This window comes from Ambystoma mexicanum, chromosome 3p, assembly GCF_040938575.1.
Source record: "Ambystoma mexicanum isolate Mex_15411 chromosome 3p, UKY_AmexF1_1, whole genome shotgun sequence".
In the NCBI taxonomy this organism is placed as follows: domain Eukaryota; kingdom Metazoa; phylum Chordata; class Amphibia; order Caudata; family Ambystomatidae; genus Ambystoma; species Ambystoma mexicanum.
Window position 1 is genome coordinate 784693043 of NC_090925.1, and position 21349 is coordinate 784714391.

General features: G+C 45.9%; 1 protein-coding gene across 2 annotated transcripts in view; it reads left to right on the forward strand.

Annotated features, from left to right (window-relative positions):
- LOC138580873 (uncharacterized) overlaps positions 1-21349 on the forward strand; it is a 570368-nt gene that overhangs the window by 169249 nt on the left and 379770 nt on the right. For both annotated transcript variants that reach the window (XM_069651760.1, XM_069651761.1), the window contains exon 3: positions 14733-14832. In XM_069651760.1, coding sequence (XP_069507861.1) covers positions 14733-14832 — 100 coding nt within the window. The remainder of the gene's footprint in view (positions 1-14732; positions 14833-21349) is intronic.

Genomic DNA, 21349 nt, shown 5'->3' on the forward strand with positions numbered 1-21349 from the left:
ATGAAATCTTACATTTACCCCCACATTCCTATTCCTTGTCATGGTACCTAATAGTAATTTTACCTTTACTACCACACCCCTCGTCCTCATCCCAGTACCCAATAGTAATTTAACCTTTACCCCTACATCCCTTTTCCACATCTCACTATCCAATAGTAATCTTACCTTGACCCCCGCATCCCTCAAACTCATCCAGTTAGTTATCCTACCTTTGCCTCCACATCCCTCTTCCTCGTCCTAGTACCCTAATAGTATAATTATCCTTCCAAAAAGATGAAATACATGTTAAACCCTTTGTTGCATAGCTAAAGAACACATATTATAACAAATTATATGAAATGAGTTGTGTTATCAGAAAAAAGGCAAATTACAGGTGGTGTGGGTATAGCATATCACAATCCTTGAAGTTCAGTGAATGTTTTTTGTTTGTTAAGGAACAGTTAAGGTTGTAGGCAAATGACCCAATACCCGAATGATAAAAACAATCCCAAATAAGGCCAAATAATCAATGCACCGTGTGCAAGGAAAATAAACGTTAATTACATGCAAAAAGTATGAGAAGGCCCAGTAGAACCGAACTAACACGGAACTCCCCCACCCAAAGAAGTTACAGCTCTTATAGCGGAAAAAACGCATATTGATATAACTATGCATAACAAGAGTTTACAACATGATTCCACACTCCCCATTGGCTAACACCTATAAACATTTCTAATTGTCCCCTATAGTCCATTACCCTATTGGTCACACATTATCTAAACACATTGGGCCTCATTACGAGTTAGGCGGTAGCCACGCCCTTAATAAGAGAACGGCTACCGCCAAACTAGCTACCGGCACCCGCAAATGGGCCATTACTGGCCCATTACGAGTTAAATGGGTGCCGGTATGGCCGGGCTCCCGATCCCCATTCTGCCCCATAGGGCAGAATGGGGGTGGGGAGCATGTGTTATGCTCTGATTCAAGACAATTAAACAAAATGAACATCAGAGAATAACTCAAGGTATGTAAATGATACAGGCTGGTAGTAACAAAGGATACACTCGAAGACTTCTTCCAACAGGGACGTCGGAGGTAGAAGGTAGCGTATCAAAGAGAACCTTCTAACTAATGTCACTCTCTGACTAGTACAATCAACAGTCAGATAGAGCTATCAGTGGGAAGGGCGTGAGTGGACCAAGATTCACCAAGCTGTAGAAAAAGAGGAGCTATTTAGAATGCTGTTTGCAAAGTAGGACAATATGAACCTATGTTGTAAGCACTGACCTGGATATGCAGCCAAGGAAGTCCTAGGAAGTCCAAAGAATCCAAGGAAACAACGGCAAGGGAAGAGTAGTGAGGGTTCTAACCCGAGCGAAACGAGGGCCGCACTAGAGACGGGTTGGTGCACACGCAGGAAAGCGTCCAAAGTCCCGTGCACATGTAGAAGATGTGAGGAAAATCTTGATCCTGGAAAGTACGCCCAAGCAGTAGGAGTTCGGTAAGTAAGGTAGAGCTGAGTCTTGGTAGACTGGAGCGGAGTGGAATGCAGAGTTGGCCTCTGCAAGGTCTGAAACAGAGCAGTATGCAGAGCGGGACTCTGCAGGGTCTGAAATAGATAGAGGCAGAGCGGGTTGAAGGTGTATCCTGGAAAAAGGGCTGTGCAGCGACTCCGTCGGGGAAGAGCAGAGGAGTGCCGTCTAGAGCACGGAAGAGACCGAGCTCGAGGAGGAACTGTAGTAGCAGGAAAACTGCGTCGGAACGCAGGAAGGCAACCGTGCCCTGGTAAGTAAGGCAACTGCAAGGAAACAGCAGCAGAAATCTCCAAATAATTGCCTTGGAAGGCAGGCGTCTGCGAGAAATAGCAGACAAGCTCCGGAACGCGAGGATCACAAATAACGATCAGAAGCGCATGTGTGAAGCTTCCGCTTCCTTAAATGGGGTCAGCTGACATGCGTACGTACGCAGACGTCACTGCGCTGGTCATGTGATGTGTATTTTAGCAATAGCGTTTCCCGGACAGCTTCCACTGAGTATAGAACGGTCTAGCCGTTCTCAAAGCTGATGACACCGGGAAACCGGAACGTGTAGGTGTAGCAATGGAGCCGGATGGGGAGGCAGGTATGACAGTGCCATCCCCCAAAGAACGCCCCACCCCTCTCGCTGCATGGAAGCGACGTAACAAAACGGGGGCATGGATATTCGACAAAGGCTCCCAGGACCGATCTTCCGGACCGTAGCCTTTCCAATCAATGAGATAGTGAGGAATTCCGGATCGCATTCTCATACCTAGAATAGCATGAACCTCATATTCATCGGTGCCCTTCACAGAAACCGCCAAAGGTCGGACAGGCAACCGGGTTCTCGATGCACACGGTTTGACTAATGACACATGAAACACCGGGTGTACCCGCCAGCGTGCGGGCAGATCCAACCGAACAGCAACAGGGTTGATAACCTGTGTGATCCTGTATGGCCCAATAAAACGAGGCAGCAGTTTTCTTTTCCCTGGGATCCTTAGATTTCTGGTAGACAACCAGACAGACATACCAGCTGTGTATCATGGGGCAGCCGTACGGTGCCGGTCAGCATAGTATTTTGCCCTGGATTGGGCCTTCAATAGATGTCCTCTCAGACTGATATGAAGGGAGGCCAGGGTTTTCAATTTGTCAGTCGCCTCAGGCACTGTGTCGGTCAGTTCCAAATCCATCGGAATGGATTGCGGGTGTTGTCCGTAGAGAGCAAAGAACGGGGACATACCCGTGGAGGAATGGCAAGAGTTATTGTAGTCGAACTCAGCTGCTGGCAACATTGAAAACCAAGAAGACTGGTATTGAAGACAAAGACAGCGTAAGTACTGTTCCATGGTAGCGTTAGCCCGTTCTGTCTGCCCATTAGTTTGAGGATGATAGGAACTGGACATGCGATCCTCCATGAGCAGGGCGGACGTTAGTGCTTTCCAGAATCGGGATGCAAATTGCGAGCCCCTGTCTGTGATAATAACCGAGGGCAAACCAAAAAACCAGAAGACGTGCTTTAGGAACATATCGGCCAGAACCTTAGCAGTAGGAATACCTTGAGTAGGTATGAACAAGGCCATCTTAGTGAAGTAGTCGACTACTACCCAGACCGTGTCGTAACCTAGGACAGAAGGCAGTTCGACTACAAAGTCCATGGAAACCATGAACCAGGGTCTGTGAGGAACCGGTAACGGTTGTAGTAATCCCATAGGTTTACTCGGTGTGTTTTTACATTGTGCACATAGGGCACACGAGGAGACGTAATCCACAACATCTCTAGTCATCTTGGGCCACCAGCACCATCGTTGTAGAAGTTCCAACGTTTTCCTTTGACCCGGATGAGCTGCGACCAGAGAATCGTGACCCCAATGCAAAGCCTTGGTACGCGTTTCCTCTGTCGGTAAGTACAGGAGTCCGTTCATGAACGGAAGACCACTTTTGACATCGAGATGTAGGTCATGTATCTCCCGGGGATTAAGATTAACCCACTCTAGTATATCCTTCTTTAATGTAGGTTGAACAGAACAACCACAGACTACATGGTCTGCCAAGAGAAGCGGTTTAGAGCTGTCCGAGTCGTCCCCCCCATAGTGCAGACGGGATAAAGCGTCGGCCTTGGTATGGTCCCTTGCGGGTCTGTAGGAGATGCGGAAGTCAAATTGGGCAAAAAACGAGTGCCAACGGGCTTGGCGGGCCGTAAGGCATTTTATGGTTTTGATGGCCTGTAGATTGCGGTGATCGGAGTAGACAGTCACCGGGTGTTTTGCACCAAGAAGATGGTGACGCCATGCGAGCAACGCGTCTTTGATGGCCAGCAATTCTTTCTCGGTCACCGTGTAGTTCTTTTCGTATGAGGCTAGCTTACGGGAAAAAAACGCCACTGGGTGTTCCACCCCGGAATCTTTGCATACCTGTGAAAGGATTGCATCTATGGCCAAATTAGAAGCATCCGCCTCGATGACGTATGGCAGATCAGGATCCGGGTGCTGCAGGATCGGAGCCGTGGTAAAAGCCTCGTTGAGGAGATCGAATGCCCTCTGAGCTTCTGTTGTCCAGCGAAATGGAGCCTTAGGACTGGTTAGCGCGGTAAGCGGTGGCACCACTCTTGAGAAGGAGTGGATAAAACGTCTATAAAAGTTCGCAAATCCAAGAAAAGACTGCAAGGATTTGATAGAAACAGGTACCGGCCAGTCCAAGATGGCTTTTACTTTGGATCGATTCATTCTGACGCCATGACTGGTAATATCATACCCCAGGAATTCCACGTCCTGTGAGTGGAAGACACATTTCTCTGCCTTGACAAAGAGATGGTTCTCTCTTAGTCTTCGAAGTACCTTGGATACATGCTGTATGTGTTCCTGTAAGGATGTTGAGTATATCAGAATGTCATCCAGGTAAATGACCACAAATTGATCCATGTAATCACTGAATATATCGTTCATAAAAAACTGAAAAGTTGCGGGGGCGTTGCACAGGCCGAAGGGCATGACAAGGTACTCATATAAACCATGTCGGGTTTTGAAGGCGGTCTTCCACTCGTCTCCTGCTCTAATCCTTACAAGGTTGTAAGCACCCCTCAAGTCTAGTTTAGAAAAAACCACTGAAGAGCCCAACTGATCCAACAGGACGTCAATCAAAGGTAGGGGATACTGTTTTTTAACCGTTATGGCATTAAGAGCCCTGTAGTCAATGCAGGGTCTTAAGTCCCCTTCTTTTTTAGGGACGAAAAACAAAGGAGAAGCGGCCGGGGACTGAGACGGGCGAATAAACCCAGTCTGAAGTGCTTTGTTGATGTAGTCCTTCAGGACAGCGTCTTCCTGTTTGGTAAGGGAATAAACCCGACCGGTAGGAGTTTTGGCTCCAGGAATCAATTCGATAGGACAATCGTACTGGCGATGGGGCGGCAACACCTCCGCCTTGCCTTTGTCGAACACATCGGCAAACTGTCGATATTCCGGAGGTATCAGTGATTTAGGTGATGCCATAGCGTTTATTCTGGACAACCCTTTGAGAAAAGCCAAGACAGGGGTATTATGAACCCCACCGGAATCCAGGAAACAGTGTTCGTTACAATGGTCCGAAGGGTACTGGATATGAACGGTGACCCAATCGATCACAGGGTTGTGTAGCTTCAGCCAAGATAGACCCAGAATTACTGGATATTGGGGTGCCGTAATTATGTCAAAAACCATCCTTTCAGTATGACCATCAGGTAAGGAGACCGTTATAGGCATTGTTTCCTCCGTTACCAGACCAGAAGATAATGCAGAACCATCGACCGTTTTAACTGACTCGGGTACCGGTTTAGTGGACATAGGAATAGATGACTGTCTGGCGAAAGCAATATCCATGTAGCTGTTCGTTGCACCGGAATCTATCATGGCTTGGGTCTGAACAGTGATGTCGTTGAAGTATAAAGATATCACTACGGCAATGGAAGCATTAAGTGACAAAGCGGAGTCCATCTTGATACCCGGCATAGGGACTCCCACTATTGCCGAGCTCTGGCGTTTCCCGGCTTTTTTGTTGGCTTTTTAGGGCAAGCAACCAGTAAATGCTCTGCTGAACCGCAGTACATGCATAGGTTATTCTTGCGACGGTTTTCTCGCTCAGCGGTGGATAAACGACCCCGAATAGCGCCTATTTGCATGGGTTCAGGTTCACCAGAAGAGAACTGAGAAACTCCTGGAAGATTTGATGCGGACAGGAAGGGTTTCTTTTCACCTTTTCTGGCGGTTCTCCGAGCATCGATTTGTAGAACAAGATCGATCAACTCCATGTATTCTGAGGGTACAACAGGGACTGTTGACAAAGCGTCTTTCAATTCCTCAGACAGTCCTTTATAGAAGAGTGCAGTCCTCTTATTGTCTGGCCATTGTGTTTCTTCTGTCAACTGGTTGAATCGTGCAAGATAGGCCACTAAAGTTTGGCTACCCTGTTGTAGATTCAACAGTTCTAAATCAGTGGCCTGAGTAGAATACCTCATGTCGAAAACCCTGCTCATGGCTGACAACAGTTCATCGCAGTCATATAGCAGAGGGCTGTTGGTCTCCAACAATGGATTCGCCCATGCAGCAGCAGTGCCCCCCAAATGCGACAATACGAAAGCCGCTTTGGTTGTCAAATCCGGAAACGAATTGGGTCTACACAAGAAGTGGAGACGACACTGATTAACGAACGTGCGATAGCTCTTGGGGTCTCCAGTAAATCTTTCAGGTGGAGCCAGAGGAAATTGGGTTGGCATCAACACCTGGACAGTTTCCCTTTGCGGTACAGACGCGCCTGAAGTAGAGGCAACGGGAACTGGGGCAACCCTTCCTAGTGAGGAAGCATGTATGGCGTCTTGCATTACGTCCATACGATGGCGCATGGTGTCCTGAGCAGTGATCATTTCTTGCCTTAAATCAGACACCAATCGGGTGAGAACAGACAGAGGATCCGACTCCTCCAACATGGCTTCTGATTCTGTTATGCTCTGATTCAAGACAATTAAACAAAATGAACATCAGAGAATAACTCAAGGTATGTAAAGGATACAGGCTGGTAGTAACAAAGGATACACTCGAAGACTTCTTCCAACAGGGACGTCGGAGGTAGAAGGTAGCGTATCAAAGAGAACCTTCTAACTAATGTCACTCTCTGACTAGTACAATCAACAGTCAGATAGAGCTATCAGTGGGAAGGGCGTGAGTGGACCAAGATTCACCAAGCTGTAGAAAAAGAGGAGCTATTTAGAATGCTGTTTGCAAAGTAGGACAATATGAACCTATGTTGTAAGCACTGACCTGGATATGCAGCCAAGGAAGTCCTAGGAAGTCCAAAGAATCCAAGGAAACAACGGCAAGGGAAGGGTAGTGAGGGTTCTAACTCGAGCGAAACGAGGGCCGCACTAGAGACGGGTTGGTGCACACGCAGGAAAGCGTCCAAAGTCCCGTGCACATGTAGAAGATGTGAGGAAAATCTTGATCCTGGAAAGTACGCCCAAGCAGTAGGAGTTCGGTAAGTAAGGTAGAGCTGAGTCTTGGTAGACTGGAGCGGAGTGGAATGCAGAGTTGGCCTCTGCAAGGTCTGAAACAGAGCAGTATGCAGAGCGGGACTCTGCAGGGTCTGAAATAGATAGAGGCAGAGCGGGTTGAAGGTGTATCCTGGAAAAAGGGCTGTGCGGCGACTCCGTCGGGGAAGAGCAGAGGAGTGCCGTCTAGAGCACGGAAGAGACCGAGCTCGAGGAGGAACTGGAGTAGCAGGAAAACTGCGTCGGAACGCAGGAAGGCAACCATGCCCTGGTAAGTAAGGCAACTGCAAGGAAACAGCAGCAGAAATCTCCAAATAATTGCCTTGGAAGGCAGGCGTCTGCGAGAAATAGCAGACAAGCTCCGGAACGCGAGGATCACAAATAACGATCAGAAGCGCATGTGTGAAGCTTCCGCTTCCTTAAATGGGGTCAGCTGACATGCGTACGTACGCAGACGTCACTGCGCTGGTCATGTGATGTGTATTTTAGCAATAGCGTTTCCCGGACAGCTTCCACTGAGTATAGAACGGTCTAGCCGTTCTCAAAGCTGATGACACCGGGAAACCGGAACGTGTAGGTGTAGCAATGGAGCCGGATGGGGAGGCAGGTATGACAGCATGGTTGCACCAGCACCGTTCATAACGGTGCCGTGCAATCACGAGTTCTGCTTGCGGGTGCCGCTCTGCACGCCTGCTCTGACCAGGCGTGCAGAGCGGGATCCGCAAGCAGAACTCGTAATGTGGCGGTATGGTAACAATGGCGCCGGTAGTACTACCAGCGCCGTTGTTGCCTTACCGCCACATTCGTAATGAGGCCCATTGTCCCAAACACATGACCTGCTACATTGGCATTGTGAAACTTAGGAGTGGATTGGCTACCAGGTACATTGTTGTCATAATACATTGTTTTAATGAGCAAATATTCCAGACCATTGCGCAAAGTGCACCCTTCTGTCAGAGCCTGATCAAAGTGTGAATAGCGAGGTGAACTCAGCTTGGATAATAAGGGAGAAGCAGTCTAGGCTGTACCAGGCGGCCCACCATAGAGCATCACAAAGAGTCGGGATACAACTTGCAGTTTGTTTTGGGCCACGCCTCCATCTCAGACTCAAAGTGGCACGTCCTACAGTAGAGCTGGAATGGAAAGGGTTCCAATGTGTGCATCTAAGTTCTTGCTGAGTTGTCTACAATGTTGTTTCCGACCAAGGCCATGGTATGGGACACATCATGGCTTCCGCACTTTAAATTGGATATGGTGAAAGGGAATAACAATGTGCATAAATGCTGAAACATACAGCACCTTAGGAATAGGGGTTCCAAAGTAATGTTTAGGCAAGTTGAACTGTGATGGGGCATCCAAGGGAAAGCCTCCTCACAACTCCAGTTATCTGCCAAATGTGTACCTGCTTCCAAGACAATTAAAGTGAGTCACTAAATAAAACTCAATTTTAAAGTTTAGTTTATATCCAATGGATCTACTAGTTTGACAAGAATAAAAGGGTTTCTTTGATTTGACTATTCAAATGGTTTAATATGCCTAACAAGAAGCTGAAAGTTTGTCAGAACTACTATAGGCAGATGACCTTGCTACACAATTTATTTTATTGTGTGTCTAAGTGCTGAAAGTATAGCTGGATAGAACAGATGAGTATTTTACATTCTGAACTTGTAATCTTCTTTCAGTATGTGGAAATTAAAGGGACATTGACACTTTTTGCCCTGACTACAATTGACTTGATGGGATGCTTGGTGTATAAGGTTATCAGGGAAAACCCTACCCAGGCAAACCCAGAAATATTAGATAAGATCCGGAAAGTAGAGAGAAGGCGGGATCCGGATAAGAAAACCACCTTAGGGGAATCCACCAACCCTTCCAATTCCTTAACAATAAAGGAAAAATCCACTCCACTTAAAGTAGGAGACAAATAGGTCACCAACTTCCCCGTAGAACTTAAAGTTCATGAGTTAAAAGGGGAAGCACCTCCTACTCCTCATCACCTGGATGTGAAGCCTATGGATGGAAGGTTCCTCTGTCCAATTCTTTTAGAAACTGCCATACCCGTCACCGAGATACCTAGGTACCACCCCGGAATTGAGTTGAAACAAGAGCAAAACGAGAAATTTCCTGCCCTAGTACAACCATGAGACTTAGGAACCCCCACCAAATCCATCAATAAATGTTAAGATGCAGGTGATTCCAGAAGGAGCTAAAGAAATGCAGAGATACCATTTTTTTAATCCCTATCTCCACTGGAAATTAAAATGGACTCCTCATCAGAAGGAATTAAATCCTCACTAGAAGATGGGACGTTAATTAAAGAAGATTGGAAGCATTCCACCCCAGATCAAAAACCAATCTATTCCTGTAGGGAAATTGGTCATGATAGGTTATTTATAACGCGGTCAATACCCAGAGGTTTCTAAGCGCAGACCTGGGGATCGAATCTGTGTTGCTCCGTGTTGTTTTGCTTTCAAGGCAAGCACATTGCCCATGAGCTATCCTCCCATGCCGCAAGAGAGTGTCCTTTAAGTAGGATTGATTCCCTTTCCTTACCATCTAGAGATAAGCCCTATAAGAAGGAGCAAATTAGGGAAAGAGAACCAAACCCATTTATGCCAATGGCCTGTATGCCTAATCTAGAGAGTTATTCACAGAAGGTGAAGATCAGCCACTTGAAAGTATAAACCCCAGTATTAAAGAGAGATCCCACTCCTTCCTTTGTAGAGGTGAGAAAGCTCCTAATCAGATACCGGTTACCTTGGAAGGAAAAACTATCTGGGCCCAACTAGACACTGGGAGCAAGGGGTGCACAATAAGAACAGATTTACTTCCACGGGGTTGGAAGAGAATTGGGGAAGAAAAAGAAGGTTGTGTCCATGGCCATGTTGAGAGACACCACAGGCACAAATCCCATTCAACATCTTGGGAAGAAAACTGAATCTGACTATGGCAGTGATTCCCAACCTGCCAACCCAGTTAGTCTTGGGAAGTAACCTACCCCAATTTGACCATTGGGTCTCACAAGTAGCCGACATAAAATTGCAAACATTCAGGGGTCGACGTCGCTGTCCGGAATAACTATCTGGCCCACAAGTAAATGAAAACACCTCCGAAACGTTAACAACTTCCTAAAGGGAACCCCAGGTCAAAGCAGATATGTCCTTCGTGTAGGAGGCCTTTTTCATAGGGGAAGGGTATGTGAGGGACCTGAAGGCGTCCTCACTTCTTTTTCCCTGGAATCCTCCTCTGAGCCGGCCAGGGAAAGGCTGCTGCTTTTGGATCCCGACCCTGGGGGTGGAGATGCGAGGGAGGATCACCTGGGTGGAGGTCCTTGGGGATTGAGAAGAGGGTGTCTGCAGGTGAGACATGGTATCCCCCTTTCCCCTGTGAGAACAAACCTTACCCTCCCTCTACCTTTATAGGTTGTTGTCAATCACTTTCTTTAGGTTTCCCCTGATTCATAACACTCTAGTCCTGGGACGAGGAGGAGGCGATTAGGAGTTGTACACACTAATATACAGTTACACCTCTCTGGTACTCAGATGAGGAAGAGGCCTGGGAACCATTGTGAGGGTCAGGCATGTCCTGAGAGTATCAGTAATTGGAGTAAGGCAATTGCACACAAGGGCTCGCACCTGTTACCTGTTAATGAGCTACAGGTGCATAAAAGGTGGAGCCGACTGCAGGGAAGGAGAGACCAGCAGAAGAGAAGCCAGGCTGGGAGATGCAAGCCTGAGAAGGTTGGTGTCCTGCAGAGAAGAAGGCTGCCAAGGAGGGCGCTGCCTGGAGGCCAGGACGCCGGCATGTGCTGTTAGGAAGTTGCGACCATGGAGCCTTTGCAGGCCGTGCAAGGATCCAGGCAGAGTCCTTTCTGTCCAGTGCCTACAGGCAGAGCTGTGGGCCACTGAGGACTCACAGGTGCTGTGGGCCCCCGGCAGCCTCTGCAGGAGAGATGCAGCTACCGGCAACCCACAGCAGGATTCATGACAGGCGAGCGATGCTCGCAGACCCACAGTAAAGTGTGCGCGTAGCCGAGAAGAGAGAGAGAGAGAGAGATTGCCAGGAGTAGTCTCTAAAGACCGGTGAGTGAAATAGAGGGATCTCTTGTACCTGGGCGCTCGTGGGTTACTGCAAGGCACATGGGGCTGCTGATTGAAAGGCAATGTATCCGCAATTGACTGTGAGCCTGAAGTAAAGGTGTTTTTGAATACTTCGAACAAAACGCTGAACTTTAAAGTGAAAGAGCTAAAACAAGAAGCTTGCATTGTTGAATATCGCAGTAAAGAAACGCTTTACAAATATTATTGAATACTGAACTGAAGGAAAGCTCTGAGAAACCCATAAATAAAATGGAAACAGGTGTAAAACACATGTGATTAACATTTTTAAAAGGCATAGAAACATTATGAATAAGCTGAAAAGCCAGTCAAGAACATTTATAAAGCTGGTGAAACCAAGGTGGTGGAAGTGAATGGGCACAACGAAGTGTGTTGTGTGGAAGAGCACACTGTGGCATGGCCAAGAGACTGGCAAGGAGAATTCAGAGTGAATGCAAACCAAAGCACAGGTGTGATGAGAGAGAAACTTGTGTGGGCAAGAAACCTAGGGTTCTGGGTTGCGTGACCTGTTGGGTGGACCGTGTGATCCGACAACTGCGCCAAGACCGAGAGTACCCTGTCTGGAAAAGTCAAGGAAAGTCCAGATAACAAATCTTACTCATAATTAAGATTGCTGAAGTGAATGGGAAAGATAGCAATCTGTATCTACTGAACATGAAGGATTATACAGGTGACCTAGAACTGCTCATGAGAATTAAGACACTTGAACGGATTGTATATTGGCAAGCTGGAAGAATTGTCACATTGGAGAAAGGAACACCGAGGCCATTTTCGGAACCGTATTGTCTACTTGGGGAAAGGAACCCCAAGGCTTTGTGAAACTGCTTTGAACTTAGGGAAGGGGAGTTGGAGAGGAAGCCTAGAGCTGGAAGAAGCTCAGAACTTTATTTGTAACACTATTTTATGTGTTGCTGTCATCCCTACACATTGTATAGTTTAGTTGTGAGGGCAAGTATAGGTATTGGACACAGACAGACTTTTAAGTTGAACTTTCTGACTCAGACTATTCTTTAGGCAGTGAAATCCCACCTTAGCATAGGGCACGGTAGGCCGTACACCATCCTGACGTTTACGTTAATAAATACATTTTTGTTTGAACTTTATATCTGTTGTCTCTGTCTTGCTTCATGATGCCTTCACAGACAGTACAATTGTAGTACTTGAAATCCAAAACTGAGATATCTGTACCAACTAGACCTTAGACGATATGCAGTGAAATGGCTGATTTTCAAAGTGGGTCAAAATCCTGGCTTCACTGTTTAACCAAAGGGTGTGACCCTGTACACATAGGTTATTCTCCCTGTGCCTTAATTGCAAACATTGAAGTCCTTAGAAGTGATTAATTCACAAACACCTCCCTTTCAGTGGGGCCGATGTAATGATTTTATGGACAAAATGGTGTCCCCCTTGTGCTCCCCTGTTCGTGTCCCCTGTGGCCATCACTTAAAATGTGATTATTGTAGCACTGGGCTTGATTGCAAGGGGATGTGTACTCGCATCAGCCAGCCAGTGCACCAGAGATTCTATTGTAATTGACAGATTGCAATGTTACCAACATTAATTGCATCCTCTGTTGCTGCCAATCAACTGAGTTAAATAGCCTGCCCAGAGCGCTGTCCCGTGGGAGAATAAGTGAAGATCTTTGCTATGCACTGTTGTACCATGTTATTGAGACTTGTGTTGTACATCATCTGCCTATTTTATTTCTTGGCACTTCTGGGTGTGCGAGTGGGACAATGGAGGAGCAGGGCAAGGTTGCTTTGTTGCAATGTTACTGTGTACATATTGAAAAATGTAGGGGTCTCCATGGCATTTACGTTTATATATTTTGTGACTTGTCTGGAGCAGTGCTTAAGGTGTGCTCACGGTTGCTATTGTGAATTGTTGGCAGTGTCTATCTGCCAGATTGGAGTTTAAAGAGTCCGGAGAGTTGTGTTGGTGTATCTATGGTTGGTTAGTATGATCTTTCTGGAAATCTAGTGTAGACGTGTTTCTTCGGGTGTTGTTTGTTCCACTGTGTAATCTGTGTTGTTTCAGTGCTGAAGGTGTGCATCAAGATGTGTTGTAGATTTGCGTGCGAGGTAAAATTATTTCAAGTTGGTTGTTACCATACCTTGTCCAGAGGACCACCAATAATAATTGGGGGAAAAATGGTTTCATTTTGGCAACTAGGAGGCATTGAAAGTGCGACTTATATACTGAAATCATTATTATGGGAAGTGAAGATATAAGAGAGAATAGATACGAGGAGGCACACAGAGCCTGTTGGTATTGTTTGGTTGTTTACCTACCCACACACTGTCCATGGCCATGCTAGTCCCTATGGCTATTCCCACCCTGGGAACTCAATGAGTTTACTCTATCAAGCAGTAACATCAAACTTTGTTCTGGGAAGGGCCTGCCAGTGTTATTTCAAAGCAGTCTTCTGAGAGTTAATTGCTTAATTGCCACTGTAAAAGCACCACTGGTGAAATTAAAATGTCTTCACCAAGTGTGCCATTAACCAACTGATTTACAAGCAGATCTGTGTCCTTGCCCAAGAAAGTTATATTAAAAACAAGCATTTGAAAATCCAACAGTTTTGTCTTGCATTATACGTCTTTGCCAGGCACAGCTATTATATGCCCAGGTACTCACAATATTGTGCAACTGTTGCCGTTTTAGGGCCAGGTCATATCATTATGGCAGCGCCTGGCAAATGCCTATTGCATTTCTAAACAAAAGCCAAAACTGTTGACTTTGCAAATGTTTGTTCTCTTTTGAAACATCACAGTTGGTCGCATGTGTTTGTTAATATCCATGCACTGCATTCCTAATACAATTTGAGTTGTTATGCTTTATTATGTGATGTTAGGCAAAGTCATGCTACGTGAGATGACACTATGCCATGCACAAATTCGGAGCCCACAATCTCTAGCTAGTTACCCAAGGCCTTCCTGTCTGTCACTCCAACCACAGCACCATTCTGCTTGATTGTGACTGTGGCATACTGCAGATGCACCTGCACACTGAACTAGCAGCTGACAACCACACAACACATCACAACCACAGCACGGCCTTGCTGGCAGGTAACAATAATAATGTGCATTTTGTCCTTAATTCCTATGATGTTAAGGGGCAATGTCAGTGGCCTACTGTACTTCACATTGCACCACTTGCTGCTAATGTAACACCAGTGCTCACACACTTTCCTTTGGTGGAGAAAAGGAAAGTCCCCGACATAAGTAAGATTGCGACACCCACACCACGCCTCTAAACGCAACGTCTCCCCATTCGATTTGAAGAATTAGCATCCACCCGCACAGTGCGCACCCTCGACAGTTTGGTCGAGCTCCGAGTTGGCCAACTCCAGGCCTTGAGGACATTGAGTTTCAGAATATCCCTCATTAATGTTCATGAGAAAAAATGTACATACCTTTAGAATCAGTGTAAGCAAATGTGTCTCATGAATATTACTGAGGGGTAGCCTGAAAATCCAGCATGGGTCCAGCCCTCGAGGCCTAAACGCACCCTTGTATACTAAATAAATATATCCTGGCATGACAATCCTCAGAGAGTAAATGCAAATGTTTGTTTTGTTTCCCCTTCTACCTGGAAATGAAGATTGCAGTGTGCCAACATTGAGCCTCAGAAGGCGCCGGATGGAGAGTGGGTTCGAGCAAAAGTCGAGTTTAATGGATCCGTGAGTGGAAGCATCTTAATGGTAAGGCAGACTTCTTATTCCGATGTCTCTGGTATGTTTCATTGTGTATCTTTTAATAAACACCTGCCCTGAATTCTCACATTGGATCATTCCAGGTGCTGGAATAATTCCTAAGTGCTTCATTCGGAGTTAAGAGTCCTCACAAGGCCTCAGTAGTACTGTACTTTAAGTGGGATAGGAAAACGATGGGGGAAGGGGCACATCTGTCTTCAAACAATATTTTGGGACATGGCCTAAGAAGTGTCTGGTGAAACCTAAAATTTAAAAGAATCTATAGAACCTTAAAAAGACATGGGGCCTCATTGCAAGTTTGCCGGTCCAGCAGTAACGGCGCTGGTAAGCTACCAGCGCCGTGACTACCGAACCTGCAAACTATGAGTTCTGCTTACGGCCGTACTGGCACCTGCGAACAGAGCATGTTGGATGCACCGGCACCATTCATGAATGGTGCCCTATGGGGCTCAATGGGAATGGGGAAGAATATTTTCTGGCGCCCGGGAATGGGGCACCGCTACCACCAGTATCGTAATGAGGCCCGACTCTTTCAATTAAAGGAGTGATACAGTCAAGTTTTTAGACCTTGTGTGAGAAGGAGTAAAAATGCATTTATGCATTTCAAAAAGGCACTAAAAAGTAGATATTCAAATATAAAAGAGAATACAAAGAAATAGAAGGCCAATGTGCATTGCAGTCGGTCAGATCTTTTAAACGAAGTCCTTGCTTCCACAATCCCATTTGTTACGCACCCACCCTCTGGAACTCGATCCAGGTGTCGGCTCAGAATGCTCCCACAATTCTCCAAATTCGAGAACCTCTCAAAAGCATAGCTTTTTCAACAACACCTGACAAAGGACTAATTCCAGTGGAGGCACACAACGAAGCACAGACCTCAACTCCCAGTACTAAGATATTATTAAAAGATGCAAGCCCAAACGCTAGCTACCCACACTCTATACAGCACCCCGCTGCTCTCGGGCTAGGTCTGTGCTTTAAACAATAAAATACATTTTTTTTAATAAAAAAAAAACAGTTTAATTTAATTAAATCGTTCTGATGTCAAGGTATGTTTTGCTGTTGATATGTTTCCCTTTTTTAAGCCTCTAATTTCCATGCGTATGACAATTGTAATCTAGCATGATTACATCTGCTCAAATAATTAGCTCTCCAGTTTTGTTTCACCCACGCTTCTTCTTGTACCACCTTCCCGTATGTATTTTCCCAAATGTAAACATGTAACTAAGTCCTTTCCTGTAACAAGCGCCATGATGCCTTCGGGCTGCTGAGCGCTATACAAAAACGAATAAATAAATAAATAAAGGCTTCAATAGCGGTTGCACAAATAAAACTTCGTATTCTTTGAGCTGTAGTTTCACTTCCATGTTTGCAAATAAATAATCGAATTCCCAAATGTCTGTAACTGCTGATATGATTTTAAACATGAGGAACAGTGACGTCTACTGGGGTAGAGCAGTACTGCCACCCATCTTTTCATGTAATGAGGTTGGACATCCATTTGTTTGACGTCGATTAAAGCCCCTGCTGGAACTGGGCACTTTTTGGGAGAATGCTGGGGCTGAGCCCTGGCTAACCCAGGCGCGATTAACGCTTTGCTACCCCCTGCTCAAGGGCCATGCCCGGATCTGCTCTTCAGCAGCTGCAATGGACAGTATGGCAGCCAGCCCTTCCTTTGCTCGTGCGCACACGCACGCACTTGTCCTGTGTTTTAAAACAGATGATCAACTGATCACCAGGCTTTGGTCCCAGAGTTGGGCTCAGTATTGAAAGAGATGGTGGCAGCCTCCCGTTTACCCTGGTCACGTGTGAGGCCTTCTGCCACGCATTCACTTCACTGTGCAACGTGTGATGCGCTCCCTTATAAGAGAAGCCGGAAGAGGAGTGCTTCCCAAAGATAACAGTAGCATCGGCGTGTTCGTGGTACAGGACCTGTTGTGGGTGATGACGTGGCAGACTCCAGGACAGTATAGAACAGACACGCAGTGTGCAGAACTGTGCCCAGTGTGTGCTGTCAAAGAAAGCTGTTGGCCTCACACGGGGTCTATTTATGTTCTGCGCAGCAGTCCCGCCCAGTCAACATCCACTATCTGTCATGGGAAGCTGTTTTCCTGCCCACCCAGCTGAATGACGGCATTGCTGATGCGCCCGGTATCCAGGGAGAGGCTAAGCAAAATGCCTGGGTCGACCATTTCCCTTAACCACTTCAGCGCCGGCATTCGTCAGCTTGTAAGATGCTAGCGGAATGGTCATTGCAGCAAGGCACCTGCTCTTTCGAGCCAGGGGAGTGGGGGCAGGACAGTTTCTAGGCAACTTGGTGCCCAGTGTGAAACACTAGAATGCGCCCCCAGCCGCAACTGGCATACATCACCCCCAAATTACACCTCTGTCTCATGCGACAAACCCCCCTCAATATCAAATAATTGCTATATAAATTAAGCCAGATTCATTACATTGTAATTGAAGTACTTTACAGAAGCAATCTAATGTGAAAACACAGCTGTTGCTGCACAAGTAAAGATTTTTTCTGTCATCTGTTCTTAGGGAAGACCTTGCCTGAATATAGTTTCAAACTGTTTATGTTGGCACACCGCGGTGTGACCAGCCTGCTGGGGTCTGAGGGCCCACTGATAACTGACCCTGTCTTGCAGGTGTTCTGTCCGTACCACCTCACTTGTATTTTGAAAGGGGCAATACTAGACAATTTTCTGATGGAAGGTTATCATTCCAAGATGGACAGTCTGGTACACTCTTATTGCACTCTTTCAGAATGCCTTTATGAGAGTGGGAAAGGTGACAAATAGCACCAATGAGGGCTCCTGTATGCTTTGCAATAAATCACAGAGCATTTCAGGAATATAATTGTGATCAGAGATCTTTATATTTGATAAACAAATCTGTGATAAAAGTATTGTATGTGTGAATCCCTAAATTCCTAACATAACAAACACATGGCTTTGTGCTCACATCACAGTACAACACTCACCCTAACAGTCAAATGTTTGCAACCATGAACCATACATACTTATTCGAGCATCTTGTTTTTGGATGTGAGTAAAAAATTGCAAGAATAATTCAAATGGGGTACACAGTCTCTTTTGGTTCTTGTTTCTGGAGAATTTTAGATGAAGTAGGGCTGCGTCTCAGTGTGAGCATGCACAGCCCCCAGTACAGAAACATCTTTAGGGTATTATATCTATCGACAGCAAAGGATGCCCTACAAAAGACACCCAATAAACAATGCACAGAAAGGATACACAGAAAGCATTATACCTCTTACAAACTTTAGCCTGACTAGTAATAAGCTGATGAAGCGTTTTAAACAAAACCAGCTTCTAATTCATGGTAAACGGGCCACAGTCCCTCAGCCACTACCTCCTCACCATTAATGAGGCCTCAAGGGTTATTTCTGCAAAAAAGAGCAGGCGTATGCTTTATAGAACAGAGCTGGCATTAGCATCTATTATCAGTGCTGGCCTGCAGCTAGTGAAAATCATGGTGTGGCAGTGCAGAAAGTGCGTTTGGCCTAGTGGACGTACAATTTGAGGTGACTTGTTTGATTGCTTTATCTGTTTCAGTGTGGGCACAGTATGGCATACTCATCAGAGCCACATACACAAAACATGCCGGTCATATGTGCTGTTACATACGGGAGCGCCACATAGATGCCATTAGCCAACAGGGTGGTGTCTTGTGCAGTACACACATCATTGCTGCACACATATCACTGCATTGATTTGCCATGGACTACTGGCTGCATGTTGACACACAATGAACTCTGCTTTCCTAATCAAGGTGCCAAGTGACATTAAGTTCCCATCTGGTGTGCACGCTAGGCAGTGGTTGGGTTATTAAAAAAATGAAAAGATCTTTGATGCCGAGCGGATGGATTTAGTCCATGCCCCAAACCAGCCACTAGAATACTTAAGCAAGAACATTACAGTTAACCTTCCGACCGATGAGCCATATGTATCTAAAAAGTAAAATACAAAAAACAGTGTTAGTGTGTCAGATAAAGATACATGAAAATAAAGAAAATAGTTTTAAACTTTTTCTGTGCGGCTTTTAGGTAGAATTGCATGCCGTACCCTCTGCGAACACCACACAATTAGGACTACATGTGTAAGCAAAAACCAACCTTTGGTATAAGTATGTACCACACACTTTTGGTAGCGAGCTGTGCAGCCAGGCTTATCTCAAGATGGAATGTGAGCAGTAAAGGAAGTTACACAGAAGTATCACAATCACAGTGGTTCAAGTAGACACTTACACTCAAGGTTTCCTGGTAAAAAATATTAAAACATTTATTTACACAATCATTTAGAAAACATTCACTAGTAGAAATCAACTCAATATTAAACACCAATATACTACAGTGCAAAACACTTAGTTGTAGGTACAGTTGGAGCTCCCCTGAAAAAGGTGCCAAATGGCACTTCACTTATTTTAAATAGAAATAAAAAGGCAGAAGTTCGTACAATGGGTTAGAAAACACTTCTTTTAGATAATGCAAAGGTTCAATGTACTAGGAGGGTCAGGTCATTTTCAATAGGCCAGGCCAAAGTCAATAGTCTAGTGTTCTTGGATAGGACAGCACAGTTCCGGTACAAATGTAGAAGTCTTTGTAAAAGTTTCTAGAAGTAAGTTAGACGAAAACAAATTATATGCTCAGTCACAAGCTGATTAGGCCTGCAAGTTGGGAAAGTTTCCCGAACTTTCACTGCAAGAGTTAGGATCTCTCAACCGGATGGCATAGTACCTTAAAGTGAAGCAAAAATATGTAGCTAAAGACGTTGGTTCCTGGCAGTTCCTGCAGATCTCTCTGTTCCTGAGCCTCAGTCGTGGGGACAAGAGGGAGGATATCAGGGGACTCCTGCACTGCGCTGGATCATCATCGGAGCAAACAAAATCGAGTCACTTTGGTTCAGTAGCCGTTGCTTCAAGACACAAACTGGTTTCCCTCTCCCTGGCTAAACCTTAACCAGCATTGAGAATAGTAACCAGATGTCTTCTGAGCTGATTGGTCCCCCGAACTGAAAGGAAGAAGCCGTCTTTGAAGTAGCTTCTCTGTTGAATGGAGATCTGGTGATTCGGAGGTGCAGCAGGGCTTTACCGGGCAAGCCAACGGTCCAGTGATTGTCCAGCTCGTCTTCGGTTCTTTCGTTCCTGTGGTCGACTCTGCCTTCCAGTCCTGCAGACTCACCTTTTAAACAGTTTTCTCCCATTCATTCCAGCCTAGCAGTCACTCACCCAGCAGGGTGGCTTTCCTTGCCGGACATTCAGCCAGCCAATCACGCCAGAGTGCATTTGGGTCTCCTAGGAGACCAAGCACAGGGAGTTTCGGGAACCTCCCTCACTTCCTGCCCACCCAAGACACTCAGACGCCATGGGCGGACTTCTGTCCTGAAGCCCGCCAAAAGCTCACGAACAAAGGGACCAAACCTTGTTTGGCATGCAGCGTTAAACACCAGAAGGACCTTTCCACAAAGAAACGGCTAAAAATGATGACCAGAGTCTGTTTTTACAGAAGGGTCTTCGGTGCCATATTGAAAATCATGGCGGCTCCGATTTTTAGCTACCGGTGTTCGTGGGAGGGAAAAATCATGGTAGTTCATTATAAAACCACTGCCACCAGCCATTTTAATAGGAAAGGGTATCTTTTGACTGCTACAAGAGTGTTTAGACATAGGGGATACTAGGTAACCCCTCCAGCACTCTATAGGTAGATCGTGTGTGCTGGGTCTATGAATTTAAAAAGACTAGTGAAGTCAATATAACTTTACATTCTCTGGGGAACAGTAGTTCATCACAGAGAAGGTATTAAAATCTTGGGAAGTACAAAGGACACCTCTGTGCCACTGCACTAAAGGTGCTGTGTGACACAACAATAAAAAGAGGATGCCTATGGAGTTATCTAAAACTCCATAACCAAAGAACAGAAGAGTAAAACACACATCAGAATACATGAGAGAGTTGGAAAAAAGGCTCACACTCTCTCCAGGGAAAAAAACAAGTCTGCAAAAGTTGCTGGGGTTCTCTAAGGTGAAGGGAATAAGCACATTTCTGAGAATTCTCCCTAACAGTGGCATTTTTATTCTATTTGCAGAATGCATAGGTTTGGTCAGCTAAATGATAATTGTGCAGGCCTGGTGAATAAAAATGCTCCATGTTCAGTTCTTAACACTGAAATGTTAGGCGCACACTGTCTAAAAACAATGGCTTGGTAAACGAGCCATCACTTATAAATTGACCCACTTCAAAGGCTGTCAACACAAATAATGAGGGGCACAGGGTGCGTGATTTCAGAGGATCTAACATGCTGCGTTTGGAATAGGCATTACTGCGTTTGCATATTCCGAACGCATGGCAGTCATCTACAAGTCCACAGAGAGCAGCCAGCCGGGTGGCACTTTCCTGCGCCCTCCTCCTGAGTTAATTACCTCTGCACCCCGGGTTGTCGCCCACCCCGCCTGGTCCAAGAAATGGGCCTGAGTGGGGGAGTGGT